This window comes from Protobothrops mucrosquamatus, unplaced genomic scaffold, assembly GCF_001527695.2.
Source record: "Protobothrops mucrosquamatus isolate PMUCROS unplaced genomic scaffold, P.Mucros_1.0 scaffold2158, whole genome shotgun sequence".
Taxonomy (NCBI): domain Eukaryota; kingdom Metazoa; phylum Chordata; class Lepidosauria; order Squamata; family Viperidae; genus Protobothrops; species Protobothrops mucrosquamatus.
Window position 1 is genome coordinate 128652 of NW_015388254.1, and position 16401 is coordinate 145052.

Sequence of the window (16401 nt, forward strand, 5' to 3'; positions counted from 1 at the left end):
GCTTTTCGGACTCCTTGAGAAAGTAGCAGTTGGGAGCCAAAACACATTGCATTTACTGAGTGTTTATGCATTATTTGGCATTAAACGGTCATTAAACCTCAGTCCTGGCATTGGGTGGAGGAAATGGCTGATTCTAGGATAATTGGAAGCAAACTGTTTACATTTATAGCACAAGCATAATTAGCCATCACAGCATCTGATTGTGTTATGGATCATTAAGTCTTGGAAATAGCGACTGTTAAGCAAGAAACGTGATTCTGAGTTACATTCATTTTATGTCATGTGTTATAAAATCCTGTGTTAAAAGTTTGGGACTTTGCCATTCATCCAGAGATTACAAGTAGCTGTCCTTTGGCCAGGGAGCAGTCCTCATGGTGTGGTAATTTGGGTACATCTCAGTCATCAAAATGCCTTGGGTCAGTCTTTTTTGTTAATTATTGATTAATTGATCTATAATTGATCTTGATTAAAAAAGAATACCGTGGTACTGTATAGCAGTTAGAGATGGTAGCAAAGATGTTGATTCCACAGCAAGAATAGAAATGTTCCTGCTGTTTGTGTTATTGTTAATGAAAAGCGGGTATAATTTATTATGAGTAAGAGTTATAACATAATCTCTAATTCACTGCAGATGTGCACCACACCAGCTGGTTTTGTATGCCAAGACTAAAATGTTAGTCAATCTGATTTGAATGCCTACTGCAATTTCTTAAATATAAAATGTGTTAAATTCATTCCTTTTTGTATATGCAATATCATTTTGGCCGATCATATGATTTAGGACTTAGGGTAATTATTGGCTAACATATGTAAGATTACTTTGGTAAACAATTATAAATATGCAGTGTGCATGTTGGAGCCTTTTAAGAGGGATTTTAAAATAATTTTATTTCATCCTTTCTCTTTATAATAAGCTGGGCAATTCACAAAAATAGATTTTGCTTTATGTCTTGTCCATATACTGCTGAGATTTAGTCTTTATTTCTTCACATCATCCTATAGGACTGCTGCCATTAAATCTCCTTCAAAGCTTGCAGCTTTTGTTAAACTATTATTACAGTTTTCTTTTGCTTATACAGAGTTTTCTCTATATTGAAGTCAAGCAATTTGGAAAAAGCAGCTATGGAAAAAAACCTATTTTTGCACTAAGTTGCCATAGATTTTTTTTTGGAGAGCTGGATTTTTAATTATAGCCAGTCACCAGGTCTACACTCTGTAAAAGGGCCTGGTGTTCATTGACTCATCTATTCATGAAAAATAAGGCATCTTACTTATTTTTCTTGAAATTGGGGGCTGAAGTTTAATCCTGTGATAACTGCCAGGGTTAATGTTCAAATTAATTAAGCTAAAGCAACTGTAGGAATGATAGTTTGTCTTCAACTAAAGGAATCAGCTGGCATTACAAAAATTATATGAACCTAATTTATACGAATAAGCTGTGGATTCTATATCCCTGAACTGTGCATCTGCTATGCCATCAGAGTTGGAATATCATACTTCTGAGACCAGGACTGGTGTTTTTAGTAGCTGTAGGAGCCTGTCCCTCCAGCTGTCGAGTCCTAAATCCCTCTATTAATGTAGCTGCTTTATAACCATCTTGCTTCTCAGCCATATGCCACATGGCTAATAATGCTAATAATGTCATAGCAACTAATTTAGGGCTAAGCACTGAAGAGCAGTTATTTATGAATACACCCCACTGATTTTAAGAGTATATAGACTTACATGGTGTGATAGCTCGACAAGATGAACAGTAGGGAATCACACCCGCTCACTCATTAAATTCTTATTTGCAACATCTTGAAATATTCCAAATAGATTATAGCTTCTTGATCTATGTTCAGGAATGTTCGTAACACTTCACAAACTCTCAAAACAAAAAAGAATCTGGGAGCACCTTTTTCATCTAATGAATTTTATGATATTTATTTTTAATAAAATTCAAGAGTTGGAAAAGGTGCTATGAGACTGGTTTTTTTACTACCATAAATTGGTATGATTCCCTTCCTACGATGCTTAACGTAAAGAGATGTCTTTAGCACAGAAGTTTTTTTTTTTCAGTCTGCATGGTATTTATTTAAATCTAGGGAGCTTGTTAGGCTGAGCACTGCAAAGATTTTGAAATTGGTTCTCTTCTCCCAAAATGTTTCCATGTGAATTATTCTCAGTGATCAGGTCATTTGCCTGGTAAGCGGATGGTAAGGTTGAGAGCAGTGTCACTTTTTGCTATAAAAGTAATCAGCAGTTGCTCACTCCTTTGGAGTATATTTTTATGTTCTCTGAGCCACAGGATATTGTAGGGTACTGAAATTTGGCACAACCAAAACATTGTTTTATATAGCATTCTTATGCTTGTTAGCATTTTCCTTAGATTTATCACTAGGGCCATCTAAATTAACGTATATGACAGATATGGATTAATTATTTCCATAAAGGATAAAAATATAATTACAGACTTTCTATTTGCTAATACAAAAAAAGAGATTAAAAAAACAATATTGGAAAACCCCTTGTGGTCAATGTATCGTTCCCTTATTCCTGACTCAGGTTAGGCATTTTGATTTTGCTGCCCCACTAACAGCAGATAAATGCTGGAGATCAAGATTTCATATATGAATTCTGAAAAATAAAGAGTTCATTGAAAACTCTTGGAACATGTGGTGCATGGGTATACGTAAGTGAAATCCTTTGGAATCATTATCCTTTGGATAATAATGGCATCTGCAAATTGTCAAATAGATGCAACCTTAATCAATCTGTTCCTGATGAAAATGTGGGTTACCGAATCCCTCCCCTTTAACTCTCATCTTTTCCAATGGAGAATGCTTCCTAATTTTTGCCAGACCGGATCTAAGTGTAGAAGTCACTTCCGCTGCAGGGCGACCCATGACCACACTGTATCAGAATTTTCTGAATTTGATTGTGGTTGAAGCCCTGATTGCAATGACAATACATTTCGTAGCACCTTAAAAACAGGCTTATTGGGGTATAATCTTTCATTAATTGAATAGCCTACTCCAGTGGTGGCGAACCTATGGCACGGGTGCCAGAGGCGGCACTCAGAGCCCCCTCTGTGGGCACGCACGCCGTCGCCCCAGTCCTAGGCCTTCAGCTGGGTTTTATAAAACCTTTTTGCTTTAGGCCTCTGCCGCCGTGTGCAAAAAAAAAAAAGGTTCAATCAATCAATCAATTTCAACTTCTTGCGGGAAAAACAAAGATCTTGCAAAGTTGGAATTGATTGATTGAACTTTTTAGTCCCACCCAGTCTGCTGTTACCACCGCAGCCACGCCCAGCCAATGGGCCACGCCCAGCCAATGGGCCACACCCACCCAGCACTTGACGATGCATAAGTGGGTTTTGGGTTGCAGTTTGGGCACTCGGTCTCTAAAAGGTTTGCCATCACTGGCCTACTCCATAACTATTCGGTTTCTACAGGATTATTGATGGGTTTTGCTCTACCCAACAATACAACTAGTGCTTCAGCAGTGTGTTTACTGGGTTTTATTGCAAGTTCTTGCTTTGGATCTCTCTGCAATTTGCCATATAGATGATATGAGAAATGCTTCAAATTTTTTGAAACTCCTTTTTTTTTTTTGGCCAGAGTTGTGGTCTGGTCACTGTTCTTATTAAACAAAGACTAGTTTCTATACAGTATACGTTTGTGCACAGCAGCTCTTACATTTCAGCTAATTTGTTTTTTAGGGAGAAAGTGAGGGTGAAACTTATTTCATATATACAAACCATAAGGGGTAATTCTGAAAGGAAATTGTCGTAATTCTAGGAAGCAGAGTATAGGCACCCAGATGTTCTAAGACAGGCCAACAATGGTAACCCTCAACCCTTCCAGGGCTTAAGTGATAAGACTCAATGTGCCAAAAATTAAATATGAGTGTAGCAGTGAAAGAATTATAAGCATGACAACTAGGGAAAAAAACTGGGATACCTCTTTTGCTTGGCACCCTAAGCCCATGTTATTTTCTTGAATGGTTCCTGCAGGGCAGTAGGCACCTTCATTAAAAATTGTAAAGAGCAGCAAGTGTCAAAACTCATGTCTCAGCATTACAATACAAATTGTATCCCTTATGTGTTTCTGTGTGACATCATGATGCAAGTCTGAAAGGGAAGAGCTTACATTATCATATCATGATGCACGTTTCATCATTTTGATGTTGTGATTAGGAACAAATATCATTAGAACAGAAACCTGAGAGAAGTATCTGAGATAATCCTATCAATAAAATCAAAGCTGACCTCAGAGTTTTTTTGTCCCCTGGATGGGAAACAATAGCTGCATTAAAAATATAAAACTAAAATAGATTTCTTAAAGCATTGTTTGTTAAAGAAGTTACAGTAGCACTGTTTGCATATAATGCACAGCTACTGTATAATGGACTAGTTCACAAGTCATGTTAAACCAAAACCAAACCACACCAATTTCATGTTGTGAGTGAATGGTGACTTGGATAATATAATGGCTCAATGAAAAGAAGCCTCTAAAGATTTATCTGTCATGAAATTCATTAAATATGCACACCAGGATTTCTAAAGTAGTGGAGCCATTTAATAGTTTTGATGAGAAGCCAGCCTCTATCACATGCAGCATTTTTCTTTGAACTTTATTGGGTTTTTTTGTGGCATAAAAATGGTTTTGCATCTCCATTAAGCATAAAGGCCAGACAGTGTGGATGAGCAGGCATAGGAATTGCTTGAATAGGGCTTTATCTTTGGGGTATGACTTTCCTTTGAACTTGGTTAGTTTTGCTATTCAAAATTCAGCTGACCTTTCTGATAAGTATTGCTTGTCAGCTCTAGCCTCATAGTAAGCTGATGAGGTAGGATGGTGTGTTCTGATGGAAAAAAAGGAAAGGGAAGGGAAAGGAAAGGAAAAGAAAGGAAAGGAAAGGAGGAAATCAATGGGTAGAGAGATGTGTGTATACGTGTGTTTGTTTATGACAGAGAAACAAGACAGGCATCTGTTATGATTGGATAGGGATGGGCCTCAGGAATCTTACCTTTTTTCAGGGAAGAAGACAAGCAACCAAGAGATATTTTAGTGTTGTCTTTAAACATAGTAATAAGAACCTTTGATATTGAAAGCATGTCCTATCACGTTCAACTGAGTATACTCCGAGTGCTTCTAATATGAATTAAGATAATGAAAACTATAAAAAAGATGGCAGGAAGACAGCACTCATGCTCAGAAAAAAGGCAGTTTCTGTCACTCTTTCATCCTCTGGTATACGCATACACCTGCACGCGCGCACATACATACAACCACACATACACATATAGAAAGGCTTTGAGGCCCTGTATGCTGCTCAAGCAACCCATGTTCAAAAGATCAGATCCTGCAGCATATTCATGCTGTTCTTGCAGTGGCGTCCCCGGCTGTAGAAAAATGGTACCGGTAAGCCACTTCTGAAAATGTCGCCAAGAAAACTGCTGGGACTTGCCCCTAGACTAGAGTCAATCTTGACACGATGGCCCATATACCCAAAGGTAGATGCAGTTCCAGCTCTCGACATCAGGGTGCACAGTTCATTGGTATTTTTGCCTTGCCTGATGACTGAGATAATATTTCTTCAGACAGACGCTGGCTCTTTTTTCTCATCGGACACTGCTCAGCTTTGCAAGAAAATCCAAAATCCCTGGAAGTAAAAACTCTTCAAATGTTTGGCCTTGTCAAACCCATCAGCACAACCTCCACTGTTAAACATCAGTTCCCCCAAGTGTCTGTTGTACCTCCCCTGAAAGGGTCATCCAGTGCTTGCACAACGTCTAGAGAGAGAAAAGCACGCCAAGAGCGCAGCTCCAGTGAGCTCAGCTGGTGCCACTAAAAGGTCCCTCCTTAATAAGCGGTCTCTTTATCGACAGGAACTTGCAAGACGAGGCCAGAGTAGAGAAACAATTAGGCTGAAACAGGAACGTGGCCATCACTGTCTCCACTCCAACTAGTGACCCAGTCTTTCTTGGTGATGGTGCCTGTCTTCTCCTCGTGAAAAAGGTGGCGCTCCTGGCGGGGAATCTTCACTGCATGGTACTGGGGTAGGTTGGCTTTCTCGTAGTGGGCACGCTTGAAGAAGCCAAGCTGGAAAAGAGGAAGCCATTTTGTGAATTCAATGAAGTTAGCATGTCCCTCAGTTACCACATGAATGCTAGAAGACAGGGGTTCTTGAGTTCTGCAGTTAAGCCATAAGCTCCACCCATCAACGGCCATAGGTTAACTCCAGCACCTATTAATACTTCATCTAGTGCAGGGGTAGGCAACTTTGGCTCTTTTATGACTTGTGGACTTCAACTCCCAGAATTCCTGAGCCAGCATGGCTCAGCTTGGAAACCTCTCCCTTTCCCCTCAGCGTGGCTGGCTCAGGAATTCTGGGAGTTGAAGTCCACGAGTCATAAAAGAGCCAACGCTGCCTACCCCTGAATTCTAGTGGGATGGAAACCATGCATTTAGAACGTAGAGCTTTTGGGACCCTCTAGTTGTGTGCGATTTCAATTGTCACAAACCTCCATCAACTTCTGAAAAAATTCAATTCAAGTCCAATAACTGGAGGGGGGAAGTGGGTGTGTTATTTTCCCCACTAAGAAAAATAAGGAACAGATGTATATTGTCCTGCCTTCAAAAAAGAAAAAGGAAAAAGGCAAGCTTCCAACCACCTACATCAAAACAAGGAGAGGAAATGGACAAATATATATAGGCGCCTCATCTAAAAATAAGAGTACTTGCATTCTAACCTCAGTCCTTCTAATAAATATTATTAGAGGGGTTTTTTTTAATCAGATTTCCAATTTGGACTGCAAATAAAGGAGGGCGACTTTAAGGAGTGAGGGCAGAAGGCTGATCTATTATCAAGCTCTCTGACACACGTATAGACAGGAGGATTCATTCAACTTAAACTTATGCTTTTGCAATGATATTCAGGTCTCCTCCTGTGTGCTCTCCTATCACACAACTAGATGCTGAATCCCATATCCCAGTTTTAGTATTTTAGTGTATACATCATTAATAACTAGAATTATGGGGAACTACATTTTTTTCCTGCCCAACAGAGTCCTGTTGCTCTTATGAAAAATCAGCCGGATCAAATGCACATCATTTGAAGAATGCAGATAGAGCTAGATTAGATGAAAATTAAATTATTGAAGTTGCTCCCATCCACTGAAAACATTTGGATATACTGTAAATGTTCCTAATCATCTTTCATATTCTTTCTGACCTTGCCATAACTCAAACTTTGAGGGGCCCTGGGTAAGGTGCCATCAGAAGGCTAAGGTTTACAGCTACCCATTTGTTCTTTAATCCCATTCAGGAGGGTTTCAATTGAAGCCCCAATCCATTAGTCTTACTCCCCATCTATCTAGCCCCAAAAGTATATCCATTAATGTGACTTGTGAACAAACAATGGAGTAATATTAGTGTTAGCACTGATTAACACCAAACAAACAATCAGGCAATAAACAATGCTCTAATCAAGGAACTACCAACTCAGACAAACAAGCAGTAGACAACAATTCAGTCAAGGAACTACTAAGGAGAAAACATTACCCTCCCCGTGCCCCCCCACCCCCACTAACACTGTCACAGCAAGCTACTGTATATAAAGAGAGGACAAAACTCACTCTCTTCCACACTGAAGATGTTGTTAGCCAGGTAATGAAACGTCTGCACAAAAACAATCAAGCTGAGAGAGCACCAAGGACTCCACAATTCAACTCTGAGATACAAATTGGGTATGTCTAATTTAATGAAAAGAAGGACTAGGGGTGACATACATATCTTGCCAATGACTATAATGTTTCTAGGTTTTGCTGCTTCCCCATAATCATGTGATCAGAATTTGGGTGCTTGGCAACTGGCATGTATGTAGGATGGTTGCAGTGTCTGAGGGTCAAGTGATCCCCAGTTGTGATCTTCTCAGCTGGCTTCTGATGTGCACAGTCAATGGAAGCTGCCGGATTTGCTTAATGACTGCCTGACTCACTTAACAAGTGTAGTGTTTTGCTTACCCATGGCAAAAATGATTATAAAATTGGCACAACTGCCTTGCTTAGCAATGAAAATTCTGTCCCAGTTGTGGTCATAAGTTAAAGACTACCGTACAGCCTAATCTAATAATAAAGATGTGGAGACTCTGGAAACAGTGCAGAAAAGAGCCACAAAGATGATTAGGGGGCTGGAGGCTATAACATATGAAGAACGGTTCCAGGAATTGAGTATGTTCAGTCTAGTGAAAAGAAGGATTTAGGAGTAATACGATAGCAGTGTTCCAGTATCTCAGGGGCTGCCACAAAGAAGAAGGAGTCAAGCCATTCTCCAAAGCACCAGAAGACAAGACAAGAAGCAATTGATGGAAACTAATCAAGGAAAGAAGCAACCTAGAACTAAGGAGAAACTTCCTGACAGTGAGAACAATTAACCAGTGGAATGACTTGCTTCCAGAAGTTGTAAATGCTTCACCACTGGAGGTTTTTAAGAAGAGATTGGACAGCCATTTGTCTGAAATGGTATAGGGTTTCCCACCTGAACAGGGGGTTGGACTAGAAGACCTCCAAGGTCTCTTCCAACTCTGTTATTCTGTTATTATATTAAAGATTCTCTTCTATTGGAACTAATGTACTTCATGCTTTACAAGTACATCTTTCATGCCCCCAAATAGATTCAGAATTATGTTGTGCATATGCATATCTTGCCAATGACTATGTTTCTAGGTTTTGCCAACTGATCACAATGCCCTTAATAATCCACATGTATTACATTCAATATTGAGTTACATTGTGTTACATGCTGTAACACAACTGTAAGTTACAATTGTGTGCCCTTTAATATTTTTGCATCCCACAGAGCTATAGCACATGCAGACAAGAACTGTAAACCCTCGTATCTGTTAGGATCTGCCAAGTCCTGCAGGCATGCTTCCATATATGCTTGGGGACACAGACAATGGGATTGCTGTTTGTGAACACATGCACTAGTACTCTTAGGTAGCTTACAGGAACCGCATTCCATTACTTGCTATTTCTGTGTCATCTGTGCTCTCACACACTCCAATACACATACAGGGGGAGGGTCAGTTAGGTAGGTGAGACCAGGCATTACCACTAGGCCTCCATGGCCTGCCTGTCTGCATCAGACGGCTGTATCGCCAGCCGGGCCCGATAATAGTTTGTGGAGTATTTGGAGACCTGGCTGGTCCTCTTGAAGAAGCCACACTGGGAATTGGGAGAAGTAGGAATAGTATTAGCAGGCTTGCTATGCTTCTGCTTCTCAAGATGAAGCCTTCCTTTAAATGCTCATCAGAATTCAGGGATGCCTTCAAGCAGATAGCATCTCCCCACCAAGCTCCAAAATGGAGTTTCCAGATGCTTTTTTCCTAGCAGATACCGTGAATCTTAAGCACATATAGTGCAATCGTTCTGGAAGGATGTAATCACTGGAACATTTCAGCTATAAAGAATGGCCTCTAGGGAATGGACTGTTACAGTAGAAACGATCACCATGAAATTGAAGATACCATTGGACAACAATTACAGTTGTTTCGGGATACAATACAACTTAGAACCATCACCTTGACTGGAGTAACCTAGGAGCACCTAAAATGCATGCATGCGTGCATGTATGTTTGTAGATAAAATTTGCCTTGGTGTCAAGGCTGTAGAGCAGGGATGGGGAAAGATGGCCCCTTAACAACCTGTGGAGTTTGACTCCCAGAATTCCTGAGCCAGCACAGCTGGTTCAGGAATTCTGGGAATCAAACTCCACAGGTCGTAAAGGGGCCATCTTTCCCCACCCCTGCTGTAGAGGGATACCATCTCGACCACCACTGGCTCTTTCTCTGGCCAGCTCACCTTCCACAAGATGGAGACTAACAGACCCAGTACTAAGATTCCAGCTAGTACTGCAATGAGGATAATCCACCAGGGGACCCCTCGTGTCAAGGCCACAACAGGATCCAAGTAGACAGTCACTGGGATCTGGGGAAGAGAAATTGCAGAAAGTGAGCAAGCAGACCTGAAACACGCAAGAGGGAGTGCAGGTTACACTGTTGTTAATGAAATAGCCACGACAGTTTTTGCTCTGCTTTTAGATACAAAATCTCCTAGCTCATTGAAGAGGTTGATCTGGCCATCTTCACTTTTGGCCTCATAGCCCTTTTCTTGTTCTTTAAATGGGCAACACTGACTTGTAAAACCATCTCCAACTCTGGTGCTTAATGATTTTAGTAACATCCCTCTCCTCCCTCATTCAGTAGGTGGTCCAGGAAGGAAGGAAATTGACATCTTAAACTTTATATGGCTTGGTCCCCTCCAGATGTATGTTACGTCAGCTCCCGTGATCTTCAGTCAGCATGCTGTTTTACCTCATTAGCTGGAAATTATCAGAATGGAAGTCCAAGACATTGGGAGGACAACAGGTTGAGCAAGATGATCCTAAAGAGCTGCATTTATATATATATATATATTATACAAGGAAAAAACATAAAAGGGAAATGAGTTGTGGTACAGCTACACCACCTGAGTCGTGGCATCTCTTAGGACCAGGTTGCGAATGGTGGAGCTCACTGAGATGTTGGCACGAACAATCACTTCCACTGATTTCATATGAGCAAATTCCTAGGAGCAAAAGGAACAGGGCTCAGCATAGTCACAAACCACCCAAGTACCCTCCAGGGAACAGCACAGTCTCTTAGTTGCAACATCACAAAGAACGCAAGCTGTGCTCGCTCCCCTGTATCACTTGCTATGTGATCAGGAGTTCCAAAACCCTGGAGTCCAGGACTGCAAGCCACCACGTTAACAAAGCTACAGCAGTTCCCATAAAGATATTGTAGGGAGCGACTGATGATTCCTTTTCTCATCAGTTGATATTGGGCGGGAGAGGAAAAAGACATAGGGAAACAAACCTACCACCGCTGGAAATTAACTCACATGAAGTCAGTAAGAACAGCAGTGCTTCCTAGCTTTACTGCTGAGGCTCAATAAAGCTTGGTCATGGATCACCAAAAAATATGTTAATAGGTTAAACATGTTTTTTTTTCAACTCAAGAACAGGACAAATGGATATTAACTGGCTGTAACGAAATGCCCTTTGGGTCTGTCAGTTTACATATGATGCTGTTCTTCTTACATCCAACAGGGGGAGTCATACTAACCTCCAGGAAGGTGCTGTTCCAGAGACGGGCCCAGATGGTGAGCACAGCTGAGCGGTCAAAACTGTAGAGAGGGCATTTGTATAGCAGACATCGAGCAGTGCCCAAGACACAGTCCTGAAGCAGAAGGGGAAAAAAAGTCTGATTGAGGATGTTAAAGTCAGGAAGGGAAACACTGTCTGACAGATTCATCTATAGCACAGATATCCTTCTCCCATTATGCAGATATGTCAAACACAAGGCCCGGGGGCCGGATGCGGCCCACGAAGTAGTTTCATGTGGCCCACGAAGCCATCCTGGAAACAGCGAGGAAACGGCCCCCGCTGCCTTGGCCCTGGCCCAGGCCAGCTGGGAGCCAATGTACAATTTTGTAGTGGCCATCTTGGCACTTGCCCCGGTGGACCATGCCTTGGCACTTGCCCCGGTCCCACCCCCTTCTGCCAGAGACCCTCAGATCTGTCCCACTCCTGCCCAGGTCCCCATAGGCACCCTTGAAACGAATGATGTAGAACTGGCCACGTCCACCAAGTAGGCCATACCCACTCCATCCACGCCCACCCAGTAGGCTGCACCCACTCTGGCCACACTCACCTGGCCCCCCGAGGGCAACCGCAATGCTGATGCGGCCCTCAGTGAAATTGAGTTTGACACCCCTTCATTATGGCATAATGGGAGAAGGGCACATCTATAAAGGACACTTCATTGGGATAGCTTTGCAGTGTTGACTATCCTCCTTTCGTGACTTTCTGACCACAGTCACAATAGTCTGTATAATAGCCCATGATTCATTTGAAGCAGGGGTGGCCCACCTGTATCCCTTTCGTAGCCCTTGGAGCCCCTTTTGGCTATGATTTCTGAAACTCGACAGGAGAATTTTCTGTCATTCTAAAGTAGGTAACGGAGGCAGACACCAGGTTAAGTTGAAATTAGGCAGATTTAGACACACGCATTCCCATTCTAACTCATTCTTAGTAATCGTCTTTCTCCCATCCCAAAATTCAGTACTTGGCCACCAAAAGTTGCCCATTTGTGACTTGAAGCCATTACATTCCTGAATGTTTTTTTTCCTTTCATTTCAGAAAAGAATAAGTTTACAGACTTCAGGGATTTCAGTAATTCCTCTTTATGTTCCACTAACTAGGATGCAAAGGTATCTTGTTCGCCATTTTTAGAGACCACATCCTCATGATCTCACCTATGACTCATCCCCAGCCCACCAAGGAGGCAGTTTAGTCTTCAGCTGTTCTGTTATTAGTGTTTTTCCCTTCCCTAACACAATACCTTCCCACAGGAAGTATCCATAATGCCTTTTTTTTCACAATATCAATAATCATGTGGTCAAAACAACAACAAAAAACCCAGATTTTTTTTCTTTCTATTTTTAATGTCAACACTAGAGATAAAAAAAAAATATTAAAAAAAAACAACAATGATGTGGTCAAGATCTGCCCAGTTCCTGTTGTCTACCTTAGACTGCTATGGATATGTCCCTTTCCTTCTGGTCACTGGACATTGCCTCCATGACCGTTGTGATTTGGACTGTGTAATGCCTGATTTCCACATGAATATATATTTCCCTAATGCCCACCAGCAAAGTGCCCTTCAGGCATTTATGCAAAGTCCTTATGTGGATAGGTCTAAAGTTCTTCTGGAGGATCACCTCATTTTAAAATACATGTTTGATCCTTTTCTGAAACATCGCTGGGCTTTTTTATTTATTAAAGAACTAATTCTCTCTGGAGACAGCACCAATCTGGAAAAAATAAACGCAATTCTGCCTGTCTTGCTGGTTTATGAGATGGAGAAGGAATGTGGGATGAAGCAGAAATGAGCTGCTCCCGATGCACTGGAAAACTGCTTCCTATGTTACCCCACCTTCCTCCACCTCAGCAATCTGTCAACCATAGTCTTTACTACACATGGTTTTACTCCTCTCGTAGAAGAACACAAGATTCATATTCAGAAGTGACAGGTTACTGGCATGGAGCACTTCCACACCACCAAGCTATCACTCCACCAACTTCAAAGTTACTAAAACTCTCTATCCTGGGCATCTACTCGAAGTTGCCAAATCCCACCACAGCACAAATTAAACAAAGTTATTGGTGGTTATTATTCTGCTGGTGGATGATGCTGGATGGGAGAAGAAATGAAGTCAAGAAATTCACCAACTGCTGCCCATAAATTATCCCTCATTAAACTTAAGGACCAGACTAGTTGCAATCTTCATTACTCGTGTAGACTGCAGCTTTTTTTTTCAATATAAAATTTTTATTGTTTTCTCATAAAAAAAAAAGAAAAACATCACAAATGTTACACAATGCTATATGTAAAAACCCCCCACCCCCAACCCCCCCGGACTTCCCAAACCTAATCCCAGGATAATATTCAGATATAAGTAAACAAATATTAATATCTCTAACTCCACAAGGTGTATTATTCTACATAAGTAGGTGAAATATATTAAAGAAAAAAAAGAAAAACAAATTTACTAAAAACCTAGATTATATTCCACCACTCTATGCTTCTTTTGAATATAAACAATCCATCTTCTCCATATTAATAAAAGTTGCTCATTTGAGTAGTTTCTCAAATAAACCAAAATTGCCGTTTCAGCAAGGTATATCCTTCTAATATGTCCTTTAGCACCGTCCCTTACTTATTTCAAAAAAATTCCCATCTTCCATAAAAAAAGTCATTCATTGAAATTGATTTTTCCCTATCACAAATGGCTCTTCCTCTCTCTCTATTACAACATAATTTTTATAATAATAATGTAAATCCAAAAAATACATTTCTATTTTTAAAAAATATATTCTAACATTTCATCAATCTACATCTATAAAAAAATCTTTTTAAGCCCTTGATAAGGTTTACACCTTCAAATACTTATCCACTATAATATCAAAAAAATTCCCATCCATTCATAATTAAATCAAACAAGTTCTATCTATTACAACATAATTATCCTATTTGTAATAATAATGTGAATCCAAAAAATACATTTCTATTTTTTTGTTTTAAAAGAAAATATTCTATCATTCATCAATCTGCATCTATAAAGTCTTTTTACCCCCTAAGAAAGTTTACTCCCTCAAATACTTATCAACTATAATAACAATAAATCCACATCCTTCATTCGTTGTTAAATCAGAGAAAATCTTTAAAGCCTTTTTAACCCATCAAATAACATTTTATGTCACATTTAAACCTGACTCTAGTTTTCTTTCTATGCCAAATTAGTTCCCATATTAAAACTTTTCGGTTATCAAACCTCAAGATTTGATTGCAAAAATTTCTAATCAATTCAAACTGAACAAAATTTTCTTCCCTTTCTGCCAATATCATCTGAGTATTATATTGACTTTTACTCGATGTTATGAATAAATTATCCGCTTTATTATATTTTCTAAAGAATTGTGTCTGGATATCAATCTTTGTTATTTTTAATAATTGGACTGAGTCAATTGCAGTTACTTCTTGGTCATCAAAATTATCCATCAGTTGTAGGTAACGTTGTGTGGAATTAGTTGGCTCAGTGGTTTCCACATTTACTCCCAGTATAGATTCACAATTAAGTTGTAAGCATAATGTCTCTGTCTCTTTGAATTGTATATCTTAATGTATAAAGGCCTGTTCAGGATTACTCAGTTCGTCTTCCATTGTTCCTTGTTCCATAACTTGATTCATTATTAGAGAGTCGATGTGAAATTCCAAGGTAGCCTCTTTAAGTTTTCTCCAAGATTTCCAATAAGTTTTGAAGTCTTCTGTAGGTTCTAATATTTTTTCCAGTTTTAAATCATAATCAGGATGTGAATAACTTTCATCCACTACCACCGCATCTACATATACAGCCAAACCTTGAAAAGCAGTTGCCATATTCAAACAAAAATCCTCATGTTTCTGTAATAAATCTTGTTGTTGTTGTGATAAGTCCTGTTGTTGTTGCATTACTTGATCAAATCTATTTTGCATTTTAACATCCATCGCTTGAAACATCTCAGTCATTTGTTTAATAGTTACAAACATCAGGTCCTGCAGCTCTCTACCAGAGGGCGGTGAAGGTGAAGAAAATAATGGGGGTGACTGGTGGGAAATTTTAGAAGATGATTGAAGTGTCTGGAACATCGGAGATGTAGTCAGTTTTAAAGTTGAAGGCACGGTTTTTCTCAAAGCCATGTTAACAATAAATTCCCAGTTATAAAAGAGTCTTATAAGCAATTCAGCCAAGACAAACAATACGCAGATTCAAAGTAACAAAAATTCCAGACCGGAAATCACTTTCACTTCTTGCTGAAAAGTATCAATCCATCGCCATTTTAAGTTCACTTTCCCTCAATCCACTGCAAGTATAGGGAAGAACTTATTATCCAAGTTAGAGTAGAATCCAAGATAAGAAAAACAAACTTCCAGGGTCGGTTCGTCTGCTTACAAAAAAAACCCTCACAATTCACTTTAAGTTGCAGCAGTGGCGGCGGCTTCTAGCTTCGCCGAAGCGAAGGCGTCCTGGATCGCGGAGAAACCTCAGGGCTCCGGAGGAGTTCTCACCTACATCGTCCACATGGGACGACTCGGGAACTCAACTCCTACCCCGGGCAGCTCACCTATCCCCTTATGCCCAGGGGAAGGGTATCAAGCCGTTTGACAGCTGATGCTGGCTGTCAAAACGGCTTTTACGCTGAAACAGGCGGGAGGCAGCAAACAGCTGCGTCCGACGAAGTCGCCTGCCACTGGAAATCCCATGTAGACTGCAGCTTGATCATTGGGGCAGCACACGTTTTGTCAGAATATTTTTCTGACAAATATTATTTGTCAGTTAATGTGTATAACATTAACTTGTTTTTTGAAACCTGTAGCAGACAATATCTGCTCCAAGTCTTTGACCAGAAAATTTGAGTAATGAGGGAGGTAGGAGTTTGATTTTTGCAATAACTACAGATGACATAGTACTCATACTGGGCTACCCTTGAAGCATATTCTGAAGCTACCACGGATGCAGAATGCTGCACAGACAGTTCTGAAGGCTCCTTGGGTGGCAGATGTAACACCTCTGTTGTGTTCTTTTGTATTCCCCCCCCTTAATCCCCTATGCACATCCTGATCACCCATTAAGGGTGATTGCCCTTCTCCATCTGCATACAGTTTCATGCCCGTTGCTGGTTGGCTAACTAGCAACGGGGTCTTACCAGCCAATGGAATTGTGTGATTACAAGCCAGGGGAATCCCATAAAAGAGGGCTCCCCTGGCCCA

At 40.4% G+C, this 16401-nt stretch overlaps 1 protein-coding gene across 1 annotated transcript in view; it reads right to left on the reverse strand.

The window, feature by feature from the left end:
- Positions 1 to 4549: 4549 nt before the first annotated feature.
- Positions 4550 to 16401, reverse strand: part of ITGA7 (integrin subunit alpha 7) — a 72046-nt gene continuing 60194 nt past the window's right edge. The window contains exons 22-25 of the mRNA XM_029285743.1: positions 11155 to 11268; positions 10517 to 10615; positions 9851 to 9976; positions 4550 to 6089 (exon numbers count right to left, since the gene is read on the reverse strand). Coding sequence (XP_029141576.1) covers positions 5910 to 6089; positions 9851 to 9976; positions 10517 to 10615; positions 11155 to 11268 — 519 coding nt within the window. The 3' untranslated portion in view covers positions 4550 to 5909. The remainder of the gene's footprint in view (positions 6090 to 9850; positions 9977 to 10516; positions 10616 to 11154; positions 11269 to 16401) is intronic.